General features: G+C 39.4%; 2 protein-coding genes across 2 annotated transcripts in view; one reads left to right on the forward strand and one right to left on the reverse strand.

Annotated features, from left to right (window-relative positions):
- Nucleotides 1–18,913, reverse strand: part of pitx1 (paired-like homeodomain 1) — a 554,834-nt gene that overhangs the window by 436,650 nt on the left and 99,271 nt on the right. The gene's annotated exons all lie outside the window — the stretch shown is intronic.
- Nucleotides 13,085–18,813, forward strand: txndc15 (thioredoxin domain containing 15). Its single transcript, XM_028812858.2, has 5 exons — nucleotides 13,085–13,525; nucleotides 13,874–14,334; nucleotides 17,515–17,678; nucleotides 18,266–18,396; nucleotides 18,549–18,813. Exons 1-5 carry the CDS (start codon nucleotides 13,444–13,446, stop codon nucleotides 18,743–18,745), a joined length of 1,035 nt encoding a protein of 344 aa, XP_028668691.1. The 5' UTR covers nucleotides 13,085–13,443; the 3' UTR covers nucleotides 18,746–18,813.

Genomic DNA, 18,913 nt, shown 5'->3' on the forward strand with positions numbered 1-18,913 from the left:
CAGTCCCTGCCGCTGAAAAAATCCCCACAGCATGATGCTGCCACCACCATGCTTCACTGTAGGGATGGTATTGGCCTGGTGATACCATGCCTGGTTTCCACCAAACGTGACGCCTGGCATTCACACCAAAGAGTTCAGAATTTTCTTTCTCATGGTCTGAGAGTCCTTCAGGTGCCTTTTGACAAACTCCAGGCGGGCTGCCATGTGCCTTTTACTAAGGAGTGGCTTCCGTCTGGCCACTCTACCATGCAGGCCTGATTGGTGGATTGCTGCGGAGATGGTTGTCCTTCTGGAAGGTTCTCCTCTCTCCACAGAGGACCTCTGGAGCTCTGACAGAGTGACCATCGGGTTCTTGGTCACCTCCCTGACTAAGGCCCTTCTCCCCCGATCGCTCAGTTTAGATGGCCGGCCAGCTCTAGAAAGAGTCCTGGTGGTTTTGAACTTCTTCCACTTATGGATGATGGAGGCCACTGTGCTCATTGGGACCTTCAAAGCAGCAGAAATTTTTCTGTAACCTTCCCCAGATTTTTGCCTTGAGACAATCCTATCTCGGATGGTCTACAGACAGTTCCTTTGACTTCATGCTTGGTTTGTGCTCTGACGTGAACTGTCAACTGTGGGACCTTATATAGACAGGTGTGTGCCTTTCCAAATCATGTCCAACCAACTGAATTTACCACAGGTGGACTCCAATTAAGCTGCAGAAACATCTCAAGGATGATCAGGGGAAACAGGATGCACCTGAGCTCAAGTTTGAGCTTCATGGCAAAGGCTGTGAATACTTATGTACATGTGCTTTCTCAATTTTTTTATTTTTAATAAATTTGCAAAAATCTCAAAACTTTTTTCACGTTGTCATTATGGGGTGTTGTGTGTAGAATTCTGAGGAAAAAAATTAATTTAATCCATTTTGGAATAAGGCACATAACAAAATGTGGAAAAAGTGATGCGCTGTGAATATTTTCCAGATGCACCGTATATAAAAATGACTGAACTGTAACAAATCAATGTAAATATTTATTGCAAGATAAAACACACCAAAAGAATTTTTCTTCCATCCATTCATTTTCTAACCTTGTTATTTGGGTCAGGGTTGCTGGGGAGCCATTAAACAAACTGTTGCTTTCGTCACCTTGGAATTTTTTTTTTACTTAACATAATCCAAAATAGCAATGAAGAGCATCATCAAGCTGCAAGAAATTGATGGAAATTTGGAAGGACCTACAGAAGTGACTGGGCTGTATGAGAGAATGGCAAAAAAACAAGGGTACTACTCAAAAAGGCCCACTATCGAGTTGCATTTCAGGTATGCAAAGCACTATGGTGTCCATACTGAGGTGGTGTGGAAACAGTACAGTTTTTTAGTGTAAATACAAAACATACATGGCAAAAATGCAGTAGCACATCCCAAAACACACCATTCCTAGCCTATAGGCTTTTTTTTTTGATGTCACACTAAGTTGGTGATGTTTTCATCCCTTAGAAAAACCAAGTCACGTCAAGTGGCTTATTTTGTCATACAGTCCATACACAGTATCACAGCATACTTCTTCCTCCTCATAATATTTCCCACTTCTAAGAGGGATTGATATTTTCTAGGTTTTGGAGTGATGTTTACAGCCGGATGCCTTTCCTGATGTCAGCTCTCCCCATTTTTCCAGGCTTGGGACCGGCTCTAAAATGGAGGCCTACAGTGCAGCCCACAGTGAAACATATACATAAACATAGGACGAGTGAAGACAAGTAAAGAACTATACTATTCTATAAATGGTATAATAGTGTTCGAGCTGTACACAGGCATACAGTCAACAGTGGTTTGGTCAGGTTTGTTTGTTTTACATATTTTTTAAATAATGGCTCCTACTTGCCCTGCTGTTACCAGCTTTTCCTGAGCAACTCGGACACTCAATCAGTAGTTGCCTGGTTTTGACCTGTGAAAGATGGAGAATCATATTCTGAAAATCAGGCTTTCAAGTGAGCTGTTTTCCAGCACCTACAACGTTACTTGTAAACAAAGAAGACGGATCATTTTGAGAATGCATTTTCTACAATGTGCAAAAGAAACAAAGCTAACAAACTGTTTAGCAGTTCATTCACACTATTTGTAATATGAAAGTTACAGTTTTGCTAGCTGTCACAGCTGTCAGTCTTGCTTCGAGATGTAGCACAAGACTGAAAAACTGTTAGGTTTGATTCAAACTTCTACATACATTGACATATGTTAATGCATGTGTGCTCTCCGTGTGTTTTTTGGTAACAAATGTAGGTTTATGCATTTTCAAGTACTAACATATGTATCTGCCTGTCAAATTGTATTTAAATAAAGGTTTCGTGTCCAAAAAAAAATTACTGAAACTGAAATCACTGAAGCTATTTCCTGTCAGATGCAGGGATGCTGGTGAGCTGGTTATTCTGGTAGTATGATGTCTGCTTTGCCAGTTACTGTATAATGGCAGTCATGCTGAATGCAATCCTAAAGATGCATTGTAGACAGAGATAATGATGGGTACATTCATTCATGGTGCTTGGATTGTGGATGTGCACAGCCTCATCTATAGGAAACTAAAAAGTACAATGGCTAGAGAATAAGGGGCAGGCTCCTTGTGTTGTGTGACCTGTGGAAAAAAATACACAAAGGTGGGTGTTTGCGAGTCTTCATGTGGACATTACACAGAATATTAAACTTTTTTAAGTACACCGCACTCTTTCACAGTGATATGAACAGATGGTATTAGTTTTACTTGTATGCCAAGGATTACCTGCGTTATATGGCTGTGGAAATGCAGGACAACACAAATGTGTGAATGAAGCTTAACTTCACATATTACTCTTTCGCAAAAAGGGAAATAAATCCATTTCAGAACACAGAGGCATTTTTAGAAACTTTGGCAGCTGATTCTTATTGAGGGTAAACCTAAATTGAAGCCTTTTGAACATCTCCAAAGGCATAAAAAGGGATTACATATTGAAGGGATTAAAATGGAAAAAGCCAGCTATAATTTTAGACATTTGAGATAAAGTATCAGTTCACTTCTTTGACCTCTTGAAGGAAGGTATTCCTCAAAATGTATTTGAAATTTTTAGTTCATTCTTTCAAAAGTAATTCTAATGTCTTAATCCAGATCGCTTGTACTTGCTTATATAACCTAGAAAGACAAAGATAATCATTTCAGTAATTTTTCTTACTAAAATACTGCTCAATTTACATTAAACTCTGATCTTTTGCAAGGAAAAAAGCAAATTCATGAGATAATCAAGGGCTACGTCAAATGAATTGGTGGCACAGTGCAGTAAGGCGACAAGAATTCATGTCCTACGCCCTCCCTGTATGGAATTTGAATATTGAATATTGCGTGGGTTTTTTCCGGGTGCTCCCCCCATCTAAAGATATTTTGGTTAGGTAAATTGATATGTGTGGGTGCGTGTGTTTGTCCGGGGGTTTGTTCCTGCCTTGTGCTCTGAGCTGTTTGGGATAGGCTTCAGAACTCCACTGCAACTCTGATCTGGATTAAATGAGTTAGAAAATGAAATGATGTCTAATGAATGGTTCAGCGTTGCCTTTCTTTTATTAGTGGAACAGCAACTGCTGGTTCTAGTTTGTTTTATTTTTAACTAATAGCAATGTATCACTATTTAAAAATGAAGCAATCAGCAACTTGAGAGCTGTTGAAAATCTTACACGTTTCCTTAAGAGGCATTAGCTCTCTGGAAATGTGTTCTTTTCAATTGCGGCATTTTAATTAACCTGAATTTAAATAATTATAAATTAAAAAGGTATTATCCCCTCCTGCATGCAATATGACGGTTACAAGATTACACAAGAAGTATAGAGGATAACTTAGCTCTTTATTGACGGTTTCACTGCGGATACCACAAACGGGAAGCTTATGACAGACTCTCAAGCATGTGGGTGTCTTGACCAACACAGTCTGCCATCTTTCATTTGCCACACTGAAAGGATTTTCACCGGACAGAAGACATAATCTTCCGCCCAGCAGCTTCAAAGTGTTGGCCGTAGGTCCATCCTTATATTCTAGTGGCTCTATGTGCAGGTTCTTCTCTGGATCCAAACAAGGACAGGAAAGGACTCAAACCCCACCTTCAAAAATACAGGAATAGCACAATGCCTACATACAGTTCTCATTCTCCCAACAAGGATAGTGTGCTGATAGAAGACAGAAATATACTGGTCTGTCTTTAGGCTGACTATTCAGTTCTCCAGTTGTCTTTGGCTCTCTAGTCCTGTGCTTGGCTCGGCAATTCTAAATGAAGATGCTGTGCCCCTGTGTACCATACTTGGTCTCCCTGTATGAATGAGTCCATAACAGTGGGCACAGAGAACAGTGACATTAAAGTTAATAACAAAACCTACTATAACAACACATTAATTTGAATTTACTATGTGCAAATCTCTCATTAAAATGTCTTCATTTGAGAAATTCTCAGGTAATGAAAGAAACAAATATTTAAAATGGTTTTGCTTTTTTGTAGGTTTTTCTTCAAAAGGAGGAAATTAATTTCATGCATCAAGCTGATGGTAGGGTAGGCTGCAGGGATCTGTGGTATCCGGGGTGAACTTCCCTAGGCTGTTGGTAAGGCTGTCCTCCTCGCCTTGGAATCCATCTTTGCTGTCATTTGGGAGATGGGTATCTTCCCAACTGACTGGAAAATGGGACTTGTCGTCCCTATCTGGAAAGGGAAAGGTGATTGCCTGGATTGCGACAACTACAGGGGGATCACACTGCTCTCTGTGCCAGGTAAGGTCCTTGCTAGGGTTGTCCTCAATAGCATCCGTGATCACTTGCTCACCTACCAGCGACCGGAACAGTCTGGTTTTATGCCTAAGAAGTCATCATTGACTGCATCCTGGCATTGAGGGTTTTCATCAAGTGCAAATGCGAATATTGGCAGAATTTGTTTGCAGCCTTTCCCAATTTTCATAAAGCATTTGACTCAGCTAATTGAGCTGCCCTGTGGGACAGCATGAGATTTTGCAGGATCCCCTCAAAAGTTGCTGGCCTGTACACTGGTACTGCGAGTGCTGTGCAGAGTGGAGGCAGAACCTGTGTGTTTTTCTCAGTTGATTCTGGGGTTCATCAGGGGTGTGTTGTTGCTCTAACTCTGTTCAGTGCTTGCATGGACTGGGTGTTGGACAGCGTTGTGAGGTCCAGTGGCTGTCGGGCATCTGTTGGTGAAGAAAGATTCACTGATCTCGACTTTGCTGACGATGATGAGTCAATGGAGGCTCTGATTGGGGCTCTCGAGAGACTAAGCGAGGAGTCTGTGTGTCTGGGCTTGCGAGTGTCCTGGATAAAAACCAAAATCCAGGCATTTAATGACTACTTGGGCACAGCCATCAGCAATGTGTCTGTCTGCAAAGAAAGTGTTGATGTTGTTGAGAGGTTAACTTACCTTGGCAGTGACATTCATGTCTCTGGTGACTCTATCTATGAAGTCAGTAGACAGATTGGGAGAGCACGGGGGATCATTAGATCACTGGAAAGGAGTGTGTGGTGCTCCTGATATCTGTGCAAAAGAACGAAGGTCCAAGTCTTTTGAGTCCTGGTCCTTCCTGTCTTGCTATATAGTTGCAAGACATGGACCCTGTCCAGTGACCTGAGACGAAGACTGGACTCCTTTGGTACTGTGTCTCTTTAGAGGATCCTTGGGTACCTCTGGTTTGATTTTGTGTTGAATGAGTGGTTGTCCCAAATGAGGTCATTATCTGCATTGTGAGGGAGCGTCAGTTACGGCGTGTTTCTTTGAAAGTGATTTGTAGAATTGTTTTATTTATCAAAAGTGCATATGTTTGTGTGAGCAGGCTTAAAGATAGTCCACATTTAGGCATTTATCAGAATAATGGAAGGAACAAACACGAAAGAAAGAAAGAAAGAAAGAAAGAAAGAAAGAAAGAAAGAAAGAAAGAAAGAAAGAAAGAAAGAAAGAAAGAGAGAAAGAGAGAAAGAAAGAAAGAAAGAAATTTGTGAAAGAACTTGACCTTTTTATGTGGTAAACATTTTCTACAGACTAACAAAGTAAAAGTAGAGAAGCTACAGAACAAAATGGTTAAGATTCTGAGTGACACATGTAGAGTCCAAAGTAACATCAATTTGAAAGTGACTTTATAAGTATCCATCCATTCATTATATAGTTGATAAATTTTCTCTCGCAGTTTTCAAATAGCCATGGCTAGGATTATTGTTAAATGTTGGAGTGTAACATCGGCAGAAGTTTGTTCAGCTGTAATCATAGCTGTACACAGCAAAGTCACCAGTGTTAAATTAACTCTGACAGCATTTACTGTGAGACACGGTCCCAGATAGGAATTATGTGACGGTGCTGTCTCTCTAAAGCTGTCTAGGGAGCGGAGGATGCCATCATCTATATGCTACACCAATCCCTCTCCCACTTGGACAGAGGCAGTGGTGCTGTAAGAATTATGTTTCTGGACTTCTCTAGCGCCTTCAACACCATCCAACCTCTGCCCCTTAGGGACAAGCTGACAGAGATGGGAGTAGATTCATACCTGGTGGCATGGATCGTGGACCATCTTACAGACAGACCTCAGTATGTGCATCTCGGGAACTGCAGGTCTGACATTGTGGTCAGCAACACAGGAGCACCGCAGGGGACTGTACTTTCTCCGGTCCTGTTCAGCCTGTATACATCGGACTTCCAATACAACTTGGAGTCCTGCCACGTGCAATAGTTCCCTGATGACACTGCTGTCGTGGGCTGCATCAGGAGTGGGCAGGAGGAGGAGTATAGGAACCTCATCAAGGACTTTGTTAAGTGTTGCGACTCAAACCACCTACACTTGAACACCAGCAAAACCAAGGAGCTGGTGGTGGATTTTAGGAGGCCTAGACCCCTCCTGCACCCTGTGATCATCAGAGGTGACTGTGTGCAGAGGGTACAGACGTATAAATGCCTGGGAGTGCAGCTGGATGATAAATTAGACTGGACTGCCAATACTGATTCTCTGTGCAAGAGAGGACAGAGCCAGCTATACTTCCTTAGAAGACTATCATCCTTCAACATCTGCAATAAGATGCTGCAGATGTTCTATCAGACGGTTGTGGTGAGTGCCCTCTTCTACGCCGTAGTGTGCTGGGGAGGCAGCATAAAGAAGAAGGATGCCTCACACCTGGACAAACTGGTGAGGAAAGCAGGCTCTATTGTAGGCATGGAGCTGGACAGTTTGACATCTGTGGCAGAGCGATAGGTGCTCAAAAGGCTCCTATCAATTATGGAAAATCCAATGCATCCACTAAACAGTGTCATCTCCAGACAGAAGAGCAGCTTCAGCCACAGACCGCTGTCACTGTCCTGCTCCACTGACAGACTGAGGAGATCGTTCCTCCCCCAAACTATGCGACTCTTCAATTCCACCTGGGGGGGTAAATGTTAACATTATTCAAAGTTATTGTCTGTTTTTACCTACATTTTTATTACTCTTTAATTTAATATTGTTTTTGTATCAGTATGCTGCTGCTGGAGTATGTGAATTTCCCCTTAGGATTAATAAAGTATCTATCTATCTATCTATCTATCTATCTATCTATCTATCTATCTATCTATCTATCTATCTATCTATCTATCTATCTATCTATCTTTCTATCTATCTATCTATCTATCTATCTATCTATCTATCTATCTATCTATCTATCTCTAGGAGAGCCGGCAGCTGTGCAAATGCCTTTAAGTCCTGACCCATTGTATATGTCATTTAGTTCATAGGTGCAGACATACCCAAGGCCATCAGATTCAGCTCTGGAAAGATGGCCAGAGGACATTTTGAGGACATAGAGTACTTCACAATGGAATTGTTATTTGACACCCCTAGTTTTTATTTTTGTATGTATAATGTATTTATTTTGGGTCTGGTTACTGTTTGCAAAATTTTAATGCAATGTTTCATGATCTTTTTCTGATGATTGCTGATGTATTTTGACTTTTAAGTTTTTCATTTGCAGAGTTTTGAAGTCTCTTATTAACTAAATTATGTTCCAGTATTGTTTTCTTATGGATGCCGCCATTTCTATATGGGTTGCAACATTGTTAACAGGCAAGACAACATCAAAACCACTGTTTAAAGCTCAGAAACATACATTTCACTGTAGTCTGAGATTTTATATTCTTCCAAAAAAAAAAACAAACAAAAAAGGCCTTAGGAGTTTATCTTTTTAGTATTTCCTGGTCTTGATTTTTTTTGTTTGGCTGCAAAATTATTCACTCATTCCTGACTTCAATTCTTAGTTGATGTTCTGAGCTTTATGAATTTATTTCACGATTTCATGGTTGCAGCTATTGTTATTTTGACATCACAACTTCTCCTGATTCCTTTTCTCTTTAAAACGGCTGCTACAAAGTGAAGTCCATGCAGCTGCAGCCATGTTGTTTGTAGAAATGACATCCATTATTAAACTCAGTATGGACATTACATCTTCATGTGACCTCTGTTTAGGGCGGTACTGTGCTGTTTGAATTATCCATATTGGATTCTCATTCAAAAACAAACCTTATGTTCTATGTTAGTTACAGGTAATTTAATAGCTTGTGAATAACCTTTTTGCAATATTTTTTTTTGGCTGTCATTATGATTCAGCTCTCTACAGCTATTTTGGCTTCTGACTCTTTCCAGGGTATTGACTCTGATTCTGCCTGCTCCTTTTCCATAATTTTATTTTGGTCACACTCTGTTGTGTCACTCTGCGTTTTCTTATCTCTCTTAGTACAGAATAAGCTGAAATACACTTCCACATAAACTTTAGACCAAACTTTTCCATATCGCTTTGATCTCATTTCCTGGTCACCAAGTTCATGTGATCTATTCTTAGATCAGAATAGAAATTAGTTCTGGGGATTGCCTTTAAAGTTAGCCCCAGGAAGTGATATAAACCAGCTTAAACACCATTAGAACTTTTAGCATGGAGTCAGGAGGAGAATTGGGGCTTGAAATGACTGAGAGAGAAAGTGAGAGAAACAGAAAGTAAAAGGGAGAGTTTGGAGTCATTTTGTTGAGTAGACAAGTGGGCCAGGCACTCCAGCAAACAGACCAGGTTTTAAAGGCTGTATGATGAGGGCAAGGGAGCTGGCAGGGTTTTACCTTCTGCTTATAACAAGTAGCCTAGTTGTTTTTGTTAATTAGCTATTCCTGGGTTTATTTTGTGGTGAAGAAGTGCTACTAGAGCATCCTGTGTGGTCATAGTATGAATGCAGAGACAATAAACAAAACAACGCAACATTTGTAGTGACTAGTGAAAGGTCACAAGCCAATGAGTCCTATTTGTCTGAATTCTTGTTCAGAGAATTTAGTACTTTGGAAAAAATTGCTGTTAAGTGTGCTTTTAGATATTATTACAGGATTTCTAGTCTACTGCACTGCACAATTCTTTAGGTGAAACTTTATCTTTGATTTACAAGTTCTTCAGTACTTGAATTTTGTTGTAATGATTATCATTTTTCTTTCTCCCTAACTTCCTATGTGAATGTGACAACACATAACCACTCTGAGGTTTTTAGCTGCACCATCAGACAGGTTTGCAGTGACTATTCTGGAAAACAAAGAACTTATAAGTACCATATAATAGATGTGCTGTATGTTATTACATTCTACTTAGAACAACATCAATAACTGGAAATATTGTGCTTGCATAACATTAGGTTGTGTGGTATATTAACCTAGGCACCACTGTAGCAGTGATACTTAGTCTTTGTTATCTTTACTCTGAAGGGCTGGAAGTGAGCCTTTGTTCTGGGGTTGTTCAAGAATCAGAGTAAATTTACTAATACTTGGAAGTAAAGCATTCTAGTTTTACTCTCTGGTCACACCTTGCAATGCCAGTCATTAGTTGCTGTCTTTTGAGGTCTCCATTTGTGCTCTTCCCCTGCTAGTATAAAACTGGGGGATTGGTAACCATTGAACACTTTATTTAATCTGGAAGAATATGCTGCTCTTATGGTCTGTCTTTCTGCTCTGCCTACTTCATTTTTCTTCAGTTGGACTATGAGGCACACAAGCTAAACTCTGTTATTAGATTCAAACCTAATTTCTTGCAACCCTAAAAAATAGGGAATCAATAATATAAGACAGTTTTTGTCTTTCTAGCAGTTATACTCTGTTGGGTGTGTTCAGCGTTAATGTTTACAATGAACCATTTATTGGAATGTATTTTGTCGTGCATTATATTTTTCATTCTAACAGATGGTGCATGAAAAACATTACCACTGCTATTCTGAATCTTATTAAAAATATAATACTATAAGCTGATTTCTGAATCTACTACTGTGAGTGTCAATGGTCTTGAACTGTTTGCTCAAAGGGCAGAAAAGAAAAGTTGTTGTGCAGAATGGCTGAAGTCATGAGTTAAAATGCTTTCCTTTCTAAGGCGGTGAGTGTTGTGTATGTTTTAAACAGAAGGCAGCTGAGTGCAGGTAACATTCTGTGGTGCCTTCACATCCTCTGCAGTGCTTTACAATCTTGAGACAATTAGATGCCATACCAGGATGTGATGTAGCCAGTCAAAATGGACTCCACTGTGCACCTATACAAGTTTGTGAGAACAGACAGAGATAGATGCCCACAGATATTTCAGGGAATAGAGGTGCTGGTGAGCCTTTTTGAAAGCAAATGACATGTGTTGTTCCCACTTCAGTCTGCCAGTTATGGTCATTCCAAAAAATGTAAAGCTGATCACCACCTTCTCAATGTATATTTTTTTGATAAAGAATTGTAACATAGATACGGCTGAAATATTCAGAGCACATCATAAACAGAAAACTAAAGCCTCGGAAGATTGACTTTTTGAATTGAAGATCTACCTCTCCCCCTCATTCATAGGTCAAGAGTCCTGTCTTCAGTTCAAAAAAGTTACTTCAATAAGGCTTTAGTTTATTGTTTTTGATGTATGCTAAATAATTTGAAAGTAACTGTTTAAAAATATTCTAGCAAAGAAGCATGCATGTTGCATTTTTTGTGTATAAGGCTGTATACCTGACCTATGGATTATGCAACACAAGTAATGTGAGATTTTTTTTGGCGTGGATGTTTTTTCATTTGTTTGCTATTGGCTTCAATTATAAACTTTTTTTTATCTCCATTCTGCATGAAAACATGAGATTAAAAATTGTTCTTGGTCATCCCTCTGCAAACAATATAGGGTAAGTAACATATTAAAATAAATATCATTTTTAGGTGTAGAATTCCTTTAAAGATGAGATTGTTGTTTTAACACCACTGAATCAATAGGTAGACCTCTTCTCTGTAAGCTCTCTCATCACTGTTAGTGATTAATCTAATGATGATGGTGTCTTCAGCAAATGTATTGATGGGATTGGATCTGTGTCTGGGAACAGAGTCAACTGTGATAAAGGAATACAGAGATGAGCACGACACACTGCTCTCTGGAGTAAAGTATTATTATTATTATTTCTTGGGTGTGATGAGGATGGATAGGATTAGAAATGAATACATTAGAGGGTCAGCTCAAGTTGGACAGTTGGGAGACAAAGTCAGAGAGGCGAGATTGCGTTGGTTTGGACATGTGCAAAGGAGAGATGCTGGGTATATTGGGAGAAGGATGCTAAGGATAGAGCTGCCAGGGAAGAGGAAAAGAGGAAGGCCTAAGAGAAGGTTTATGGATGTGGTGAGAGGGGACAAGCAGGTGATGGGTGTAACAGAACAAGATAAAGAGGACAGAAAGATATGGAAGAAGATGATCCACTGTGGCAATCCTTAATGGGAGCAGCCAAAATAATAAGAAGAAGATTGAGCTTCTATAAAAAGGCAAATTTTCCTTTGGGGACAAAGAATTTTTTATTTATCAATCTAGTTATCTATCTTTAATGGTGCTTTTTGTGTAGCCATCAACTAAGGAAAATAATTAATGCAGAATATCGGTCAATATCTAAGGAAGCTATATTACCTTCTACACAACACACTTCCAGCACAATACCAGTACTTGCCATCTACAGAAATTTTCAGATGGCTCGTCCATCATAGGCTGCATTAATAATGGAGATGAGTCAGAGTATAGGAAAGGTGTGGATGACTTTGTCTTGTAATGCAACTCAACATAAGCAAAACAAAAGAGCTCTGAGACCAATCACCAATCAGGGGGATGACATGGAAGTGGTGCAGAGCTACAAGTACCTGGGGGTTCACATAAATAACAAACTAGACCGGTCTGACAACACAGTGGCCCTGTACAAGAAGGGCCAGAGCAGACTGTACTTGCTAGGGAGACTTGGGTCTTATGATATGTGCAGCAAGCTACCAGAAATGTTCTACCAGTCTGTAGTAGCCAGCATGGTGTTCTACACTGCAGTCTCTTGGGGAAGCAACCTAAGCCCAAAAGAAGCACAATGCCTGAACAAACATATCAACAAAGCCTGTTCCATCACAGGATGAACCCTGGAAACATTGGAAGCTGTTGTGGAAAAGAGGATGACTGCAAAATTGGTTGCCATCATGAAAAATCCCCTCCATCCCCACCAGTATGCACTCTGTTGGAGAGCATTTAGCCACAGGCTGATTCCACCATGGTGTGCTAAGAAGTGCCTCTGCTAGCAGACAATTCAGTGCTTCCACCCAATTTATTTGTAAATTTGATTTTTTCTCTTTCTTTCTTGATTGATTGATTGGATGCTTTATCTGTCACTTGAGTCTGTTCTTGTTTTATGTTTCTGCTGATGTATGCATTTGAACTGCCCCATGAAGTTAATAAAGTTTATCTAATCTAATTTAATCTAATCTAATCTATTCCAATACATACAGTATTTATATATATATATATAAAATGCACGATAATTTTTTTCTGTTTTAACATTCGCTAAAGTTAATGCAACCTGGCAAATATTAACATGTTACAAATCATGGCACTTTATGATATCATTATGTTATTTTAATAGTATTATGCATTTTTATATATGATATTGTATTATATGATATGATAGTGGTATTCGAACACTGTAAAACCCAGCAAATCTAACGGAAACATTCTCCGGCAAATCCAGGGTCGCTGCTGTTCTGTTTCGGAGGAAACAAAGATAGAGAATGGTCCACCTAAACAGCCAATCGGATTGCGTGTTTATGAACGCTACCTTTAACGCGCATGCCTAGAGTTGCAAGTCACCGGTAAATGCAACTGTACAAGGAAGTCTTCTTAAAAATATTACAGAACAGATTGTACAAATAACAGATTTTCCAATCATATAAAATTTAATTTCTATAGGTTGTACTGATGCTGACAATGTAAAATGCAATTTCTATCTTTAAAGATTACCTATCCATATTACCATTTCCGTCTTAAATACGTATTCCGGAAGTAAAATAAAGCAGCCCGTCTCCTTTGTTGTACTTCTGGTTACAACATGTCACCGGCGACATGATTCCTGCTTTGAGTGAACAGGTTTACATCGAGTAATTATTTTTGTGCTGTGATGGGTTGGCTGATATGTGTGAAACACGCTTATTGTTTTATTTTCACGCTTTGTATTTTTGCTGTGGGTCAAATCTTGGCAGGTGAGCATGGATATATTTAACCAAGGACGAGTAGTCTAAATTATTCGCTTAGTAATTTGCTTGACTTTGCATTTAAATTCTAACATCGTATACTCGAAATAGGTGTAAAGCCAGTCATGTGTTTCTTTATGAGCTGACTTCAGACCACCACCGTATGTGGAAGATTAATCGTCAAAGCGGTTATGAAATTTAATGTTTGATGAGACATATTTTATTAAGTGTAATTTTGGGAAAGCCGTTTGATTTTTTTTTTTTCAAAGATTCTTGAGATACGTTTTGTACATATTACACTGCACTTGTTACTTAAACGAATGCACCTTATTATATTTATTCATATTTTTTCTTCAGCTGAAAAAAATGAAAACCCAAACTCGCAGCCAATAGAAGAAACAGTTTTGGACGATTTACTGAAAGAGAATGAGCAGAACACACTCAAGAGTCATGATGAGGAAAGCGAGTTTGCGCGCATGAGCAAGATCCAGTTTAAAACTGCTGAAATTGCAGATGCAATGCTGTCCATTATACCTGGTGATGGAGAAACTGAACCTACAGACTCTTCTTGTCAGGATGGAGCTAAATGCCAATTAGGAGAAACCGCAAACCCCTCTTCACAGACGGATCCGAGAGAGGTTTTGAGTGAGAATTCAGAATTAGGAGATCTAGTTACTCTGGGAATGGTGCCTGTGGACACTGCAACAGAACATGAAGAAAATTCAACTGAGATGGCAAAAATGCCTAAAGTGAACTGTGAAGAAAGAAACATAACAGGGGTGGAGAACTTTACTGTACACATTTTAAATGCATCACAGGTATGAGAATAGTTTTTCATATTTTCATTAGTATTTATTGAAAAGCAAATTTTGAAACAAATGTTGTAAAAGGTGTATTTTTATTTTTGAGTTTTAGAATGTACTATTTAGATCAGAGTCCCCAACTCCGGTCCTGGATTGCCTCAGTGGCTGCAGGTTTCCATTCTAACTCTTAAGTGCTAATTAACTCTTTTTCCTTTTATTTTAATTGACTTGTTTTTTTAAAGATTTGTTCTCCAGAATTGTGTTCATTGTTCCTCAGAATTGCTTAATTTCTTACCTTAAATGGCATTCAAACAGAAATGAGATGTGAAGTGAGTGAGCCAACAGAAGACCAACAAAGTCAGAGCCTCAAACTCCGACCAATTTCACTCCAACCAGTTCGTAATTAGGAGCCGATTCTTGTTAATTAACCCCGATCTTTAATTCCATGGCTTGTTGCTGCGCTCATTGTGCAATTGCATACATTTCCAAAATTGTTGATTTCCTCTTTTCTAAGAGGAAGAGGAGGAGGAGGAGGAGGAGGAGGTTAGGAGCACATGCTGATAACAGTGCATTGCTGCACCCACCACAGGACAAACCAATTTAAGATCCAGATTAGGACCGGAGTGCAGCCATGCAACAGGTGATACCTCAGCACTACACTAGTTCAGATGGAGTAGAACAGTGTGAGGTTTTTTATGGTGGCTGGAGTGCCAATTCTGCCACCAACCCCCAGGTTTTTCCCTGCAGGTTGGAGGGTCGGATAGATGCAGATTAACATCATACCCAGGACAGAGCAATTGCAGGTTAAGGGCCTTGCTCAAGGGCCCAACAGAGCAGAGTTCCTTTTGGCATTTATGGAATTCGAAGCAGCAACCTTCCGATTGCCAGTGCAGATCCCTAGCCTCAGAGTCACCACTCCACCACTCACTTTCCTAAGAGCTGTATTAAAATGTTTTGGAGACCTGAACAGGTCAACATTCCTGAGACTTTCATCTTTCTTTATTTTAGATATTGTATGATGGACACAGTTTGCTGGTCATGTTCTGGCCCATTTTGTATCTCATTATTTTATTCACGATTATGGGCTCTGAGTCTTCAAGTGGAAGTCAATTAAAATTACTTCAAAAGAAGTTAATTAGCAGCAAAAACAGGTCAGTAATTAATAAAAGGGTTAGAATGAAAACCTTCAGGATTGGAGAGTTGGGGACCCCTAAGCAAACTATAAACTCATTAATTTAGTGAAGATGGGTGTATAGCTGCTAGCTTGATTGGAGACTTGAAGCTGGTGTGTATCTGTGTTTATGCCCTGCAATGAGCTGGTACCCTCTTCAGGATTGGTCCCTACTTTCTGCTGGGATTGGTTCCACCCTACCCATTATTTTGAATTAAGTGGGTTCAAAGATGCATGAATCGTTATTTACTTTTGAGTGGAGCAATTTACACTTTCTTGTTAATGTCCGAATTACTGTACAGTATAACATTAAAGGGGTTGGGGAGCATGCACCACACAACACCCATTGCATTGCCGCACCCACCACACAACAAACCACCTCGGGATCTCAAATTAGGAAGTGAGTGCAGCCATGCAATGGGTGACAACTAACAATGAGACTACAATTCCCTTCAGCTAGGTGATGTTCTCCATGGCAAAATTTAAATGCATCCCACAGCAAAACATAGAATACACTAATACCAGCTCAAAGTACAACATAAGACAATAGAATACAAACATTAGATAGATACTTTATTAATCCCAAGGGGAAATTCACATACTCCAGCAGCAGCATACTGATAAAGAACAATATTAAATTAAAGAGTGATAACAATGTAGGTATACAGACAGACAATAACTTTGTATAATGTTAACATTTACCCCCCCCGGATGGAATTGAAGAGTTGCATAAGTGTTGGGGAGGATTGATCTCCTCAGTCTGTCAGTGGAGCAGGACAGTGACAGCAGTCTATTGCTGAAGCTGCTCCTCTGTCTGGAGATTATACTGTTCAGTGGATGCAGTGGATTCTCCATGATTGACAGGAGCCTTCTCGGCACCCATCGTACTGCCAAGAATGTCAAACTGTCCAGCTCTGTGCCTAAAATAGAGACTTCCTTCCTCACCAGTTTGTCCAGGCGTGAGGCGTCCCTCTTCTTTATGCTGCCTCCCCAGCACACCACCGCATAGAAGAGGGCGCTCGCCACAACTGTCTGATAGAACATCTGCAGCATCTTATTGCAGATGTTGAAGGATGCCAGCCTTCTAAGGAAGTATAGTCGGCTCTGGCCTTTCTTGCACAGAGCATCAGAATTGGCAGTCCGGTCCAATTTATCATCCAGCTGCACTCCCAGGTATTTATAGGTCTGTACCCTCTGCACACAGTCACCTCTGATGATCATGGGGTCCATGAGTGGCCTGGTCCTCCTAAAATCCACCACCAGCTCCTTGATTTTGCTGGTGTTCGGTTGCAGAATAAAATAAAATATATTAAATACAATAAATAGTATGGTAAAATAACTGTAGTTGATTGAATCTGTACTAGCTGCTTACAGCTTTTGGCTCGAGTGAGGGATGGGGAGTGAGGAGGAAGCATTGAACTGCCTAATGGCAGCGGGCAGAAAAATAACTGATTGTGATATGGAGCAATTCTCTCATGTTTACACATGTTTGCTCTATTTAAGTTTTCAACTGCTGATAGTTTTTTTTTTGGTTGAGTAAAAATTACTTGATCAGTTATTCAATCTTTAATGTTTATTTTATAAGATATTACCAGCTGGTTTTGGAGAATTAAGTGGTGTAATAGTGAATGATTTGTGCCTCACACATCCACACTTCATGGTTTGATTCCTAAACGTGTCTGTAACTGTGTGGGGCTTTACATGCGCTCCCTTTCTTAATGTCAATTTTTTTGTGGGCACTGTGGTTTCATGCAGTGTCTGTAAAGTGATGTGGTGCTACTTGCTTTGTACCTGAAGAGTAGCCCTGTGTAATTGTGAAGGTGTCCATTAGCGAGTCCAGCAATGGGCTGGTGCCCTATCCAGCATTAGTTCCAGCCTACTTCCAGATGCTGCCGGAATACAGTTGGCTATAGCCAAGTTAAAAAAAATCAATTAATTTGTAATTAAAAATAATTTCAATATACAGTGCTATTTTTGTTAGATCACTGTAAGTAATGCTATGATTTCAATTTGATTTATTCTAGGATCTCATGGACTTTTTAAATGCAAACAGCACTGAATGTTCTGTGGTCTTGTTTTATACAACGTGGTGTCATTTCTCAGCCAGTCTTGCTCCTCACTTCAATGCACTACCACGTGTTTTTCCTAGTATGCAGTTTCTTGCTCTGGACGCTGCTCAACACAGCAGGTAATTCTCTCGTTCAACATTCTACATTGTTACACTGACTGAGGCAATTCATTTTAAAGTAATAGATTAACAAAATTAAAAGCTGTTGTCATAGCCAAGATACTGAAGATACTGGTCCATGTCGTATATCATTTAAGGGACGCCATTCTTGTCAAGACTGTACATTTTACATCCCTGATAAGCTTTATCATTAATTTATTAAGGAAATTTAAATTGTGCTTTGGGAAATACGGATTGTCTGCTAATAAAAATGACAATTTGTGTCAATGAATTCATGCCGCAAAAATGCTATTTCAGTCATGGATTAGGTTCAGAGTGTTTGAACTAAAAGTGAGAAATTAACCTTAATTAGCTTCGTCATCTAATTTCTCTTTTAATCTTCATTAGTTACTGTATTTTGAAGTTGACCTCAGTGAAAATGTTATTTTTACTGAATATTTTCAGAACTAACACTTTTGCTCATATCTTGGGTCCCCTTGGCATCATTATGGTTGTGGGAAGAATCAAATGGATGGTTCATAATAGATAGATCAGTTACTGTTGCATTCATGATTGTCAACACAATTATATCTTGCTATTCTCTTTAGTCTCTCCACTAGATTTGGTACTGTGGCTGTTCCCAACATACTTTTGTTTCAAGGAGCAAAACCCATGGCCAGATTCAACCAGACAGACCGTACACTTGGGACCCTCAAGTCTTTTATTGTTAACCAGACAGGTATGTAGGTAATCTACCCAGAAAGAGTTTGCCAGTTTTAAATGCTGATTGTGGAAGCATGTTAAGTGGTAGGCTTCTGAAGGGACAAAATGTTGCAACATTAAGAGATTGAACAAATACAAAACTAATATGCTACTTTTTTTCTAATACAGGTATTGAAGCAAATAGTGAAGAAGATATCAGAGAAGATGATTATTCTGGCCCTCTACCTAATGTTCCAGTCAAGAGTATTGATTGGTTGCTTGTCTTCTCTGTCTTTTTTATTTGTAGCTTTGCAGTGTATGCAGTGTTAAGGACAGACAGCATTCGTTGGCTTATTCCAGGTCAAGTTCATGAACATCAGGATTAAAAAAAGATGCAAGAGATTTAAAACCTGTAATAAAATCAACAATTAAACAATGGAGTGTACAATTACAATGCAATTGGTATTCTTTTGAAATCAGTTCACTTTTAAAAACATCTTTATCTGTACCAATATTTTCCTTAATTTGAACCTTTCTGAAATGGCAGTGATACA

Source organism: Erpetoichthys calabaricus, chromosome 11 (genome assembly GCF_900747795.2).
Source record: "Erpetoichthys calabaricus chromosome 11, fErpCal1.3, whole genome shotgun sequence".
Classification (NCBI taxonomy): domain Eukaryota; kingdom Metazoa; phylum Chordata; class Cladistia; order Polypteriformes; family Polypteridae; genus Erpetoichthys; species Erpetoichthys calabaricus.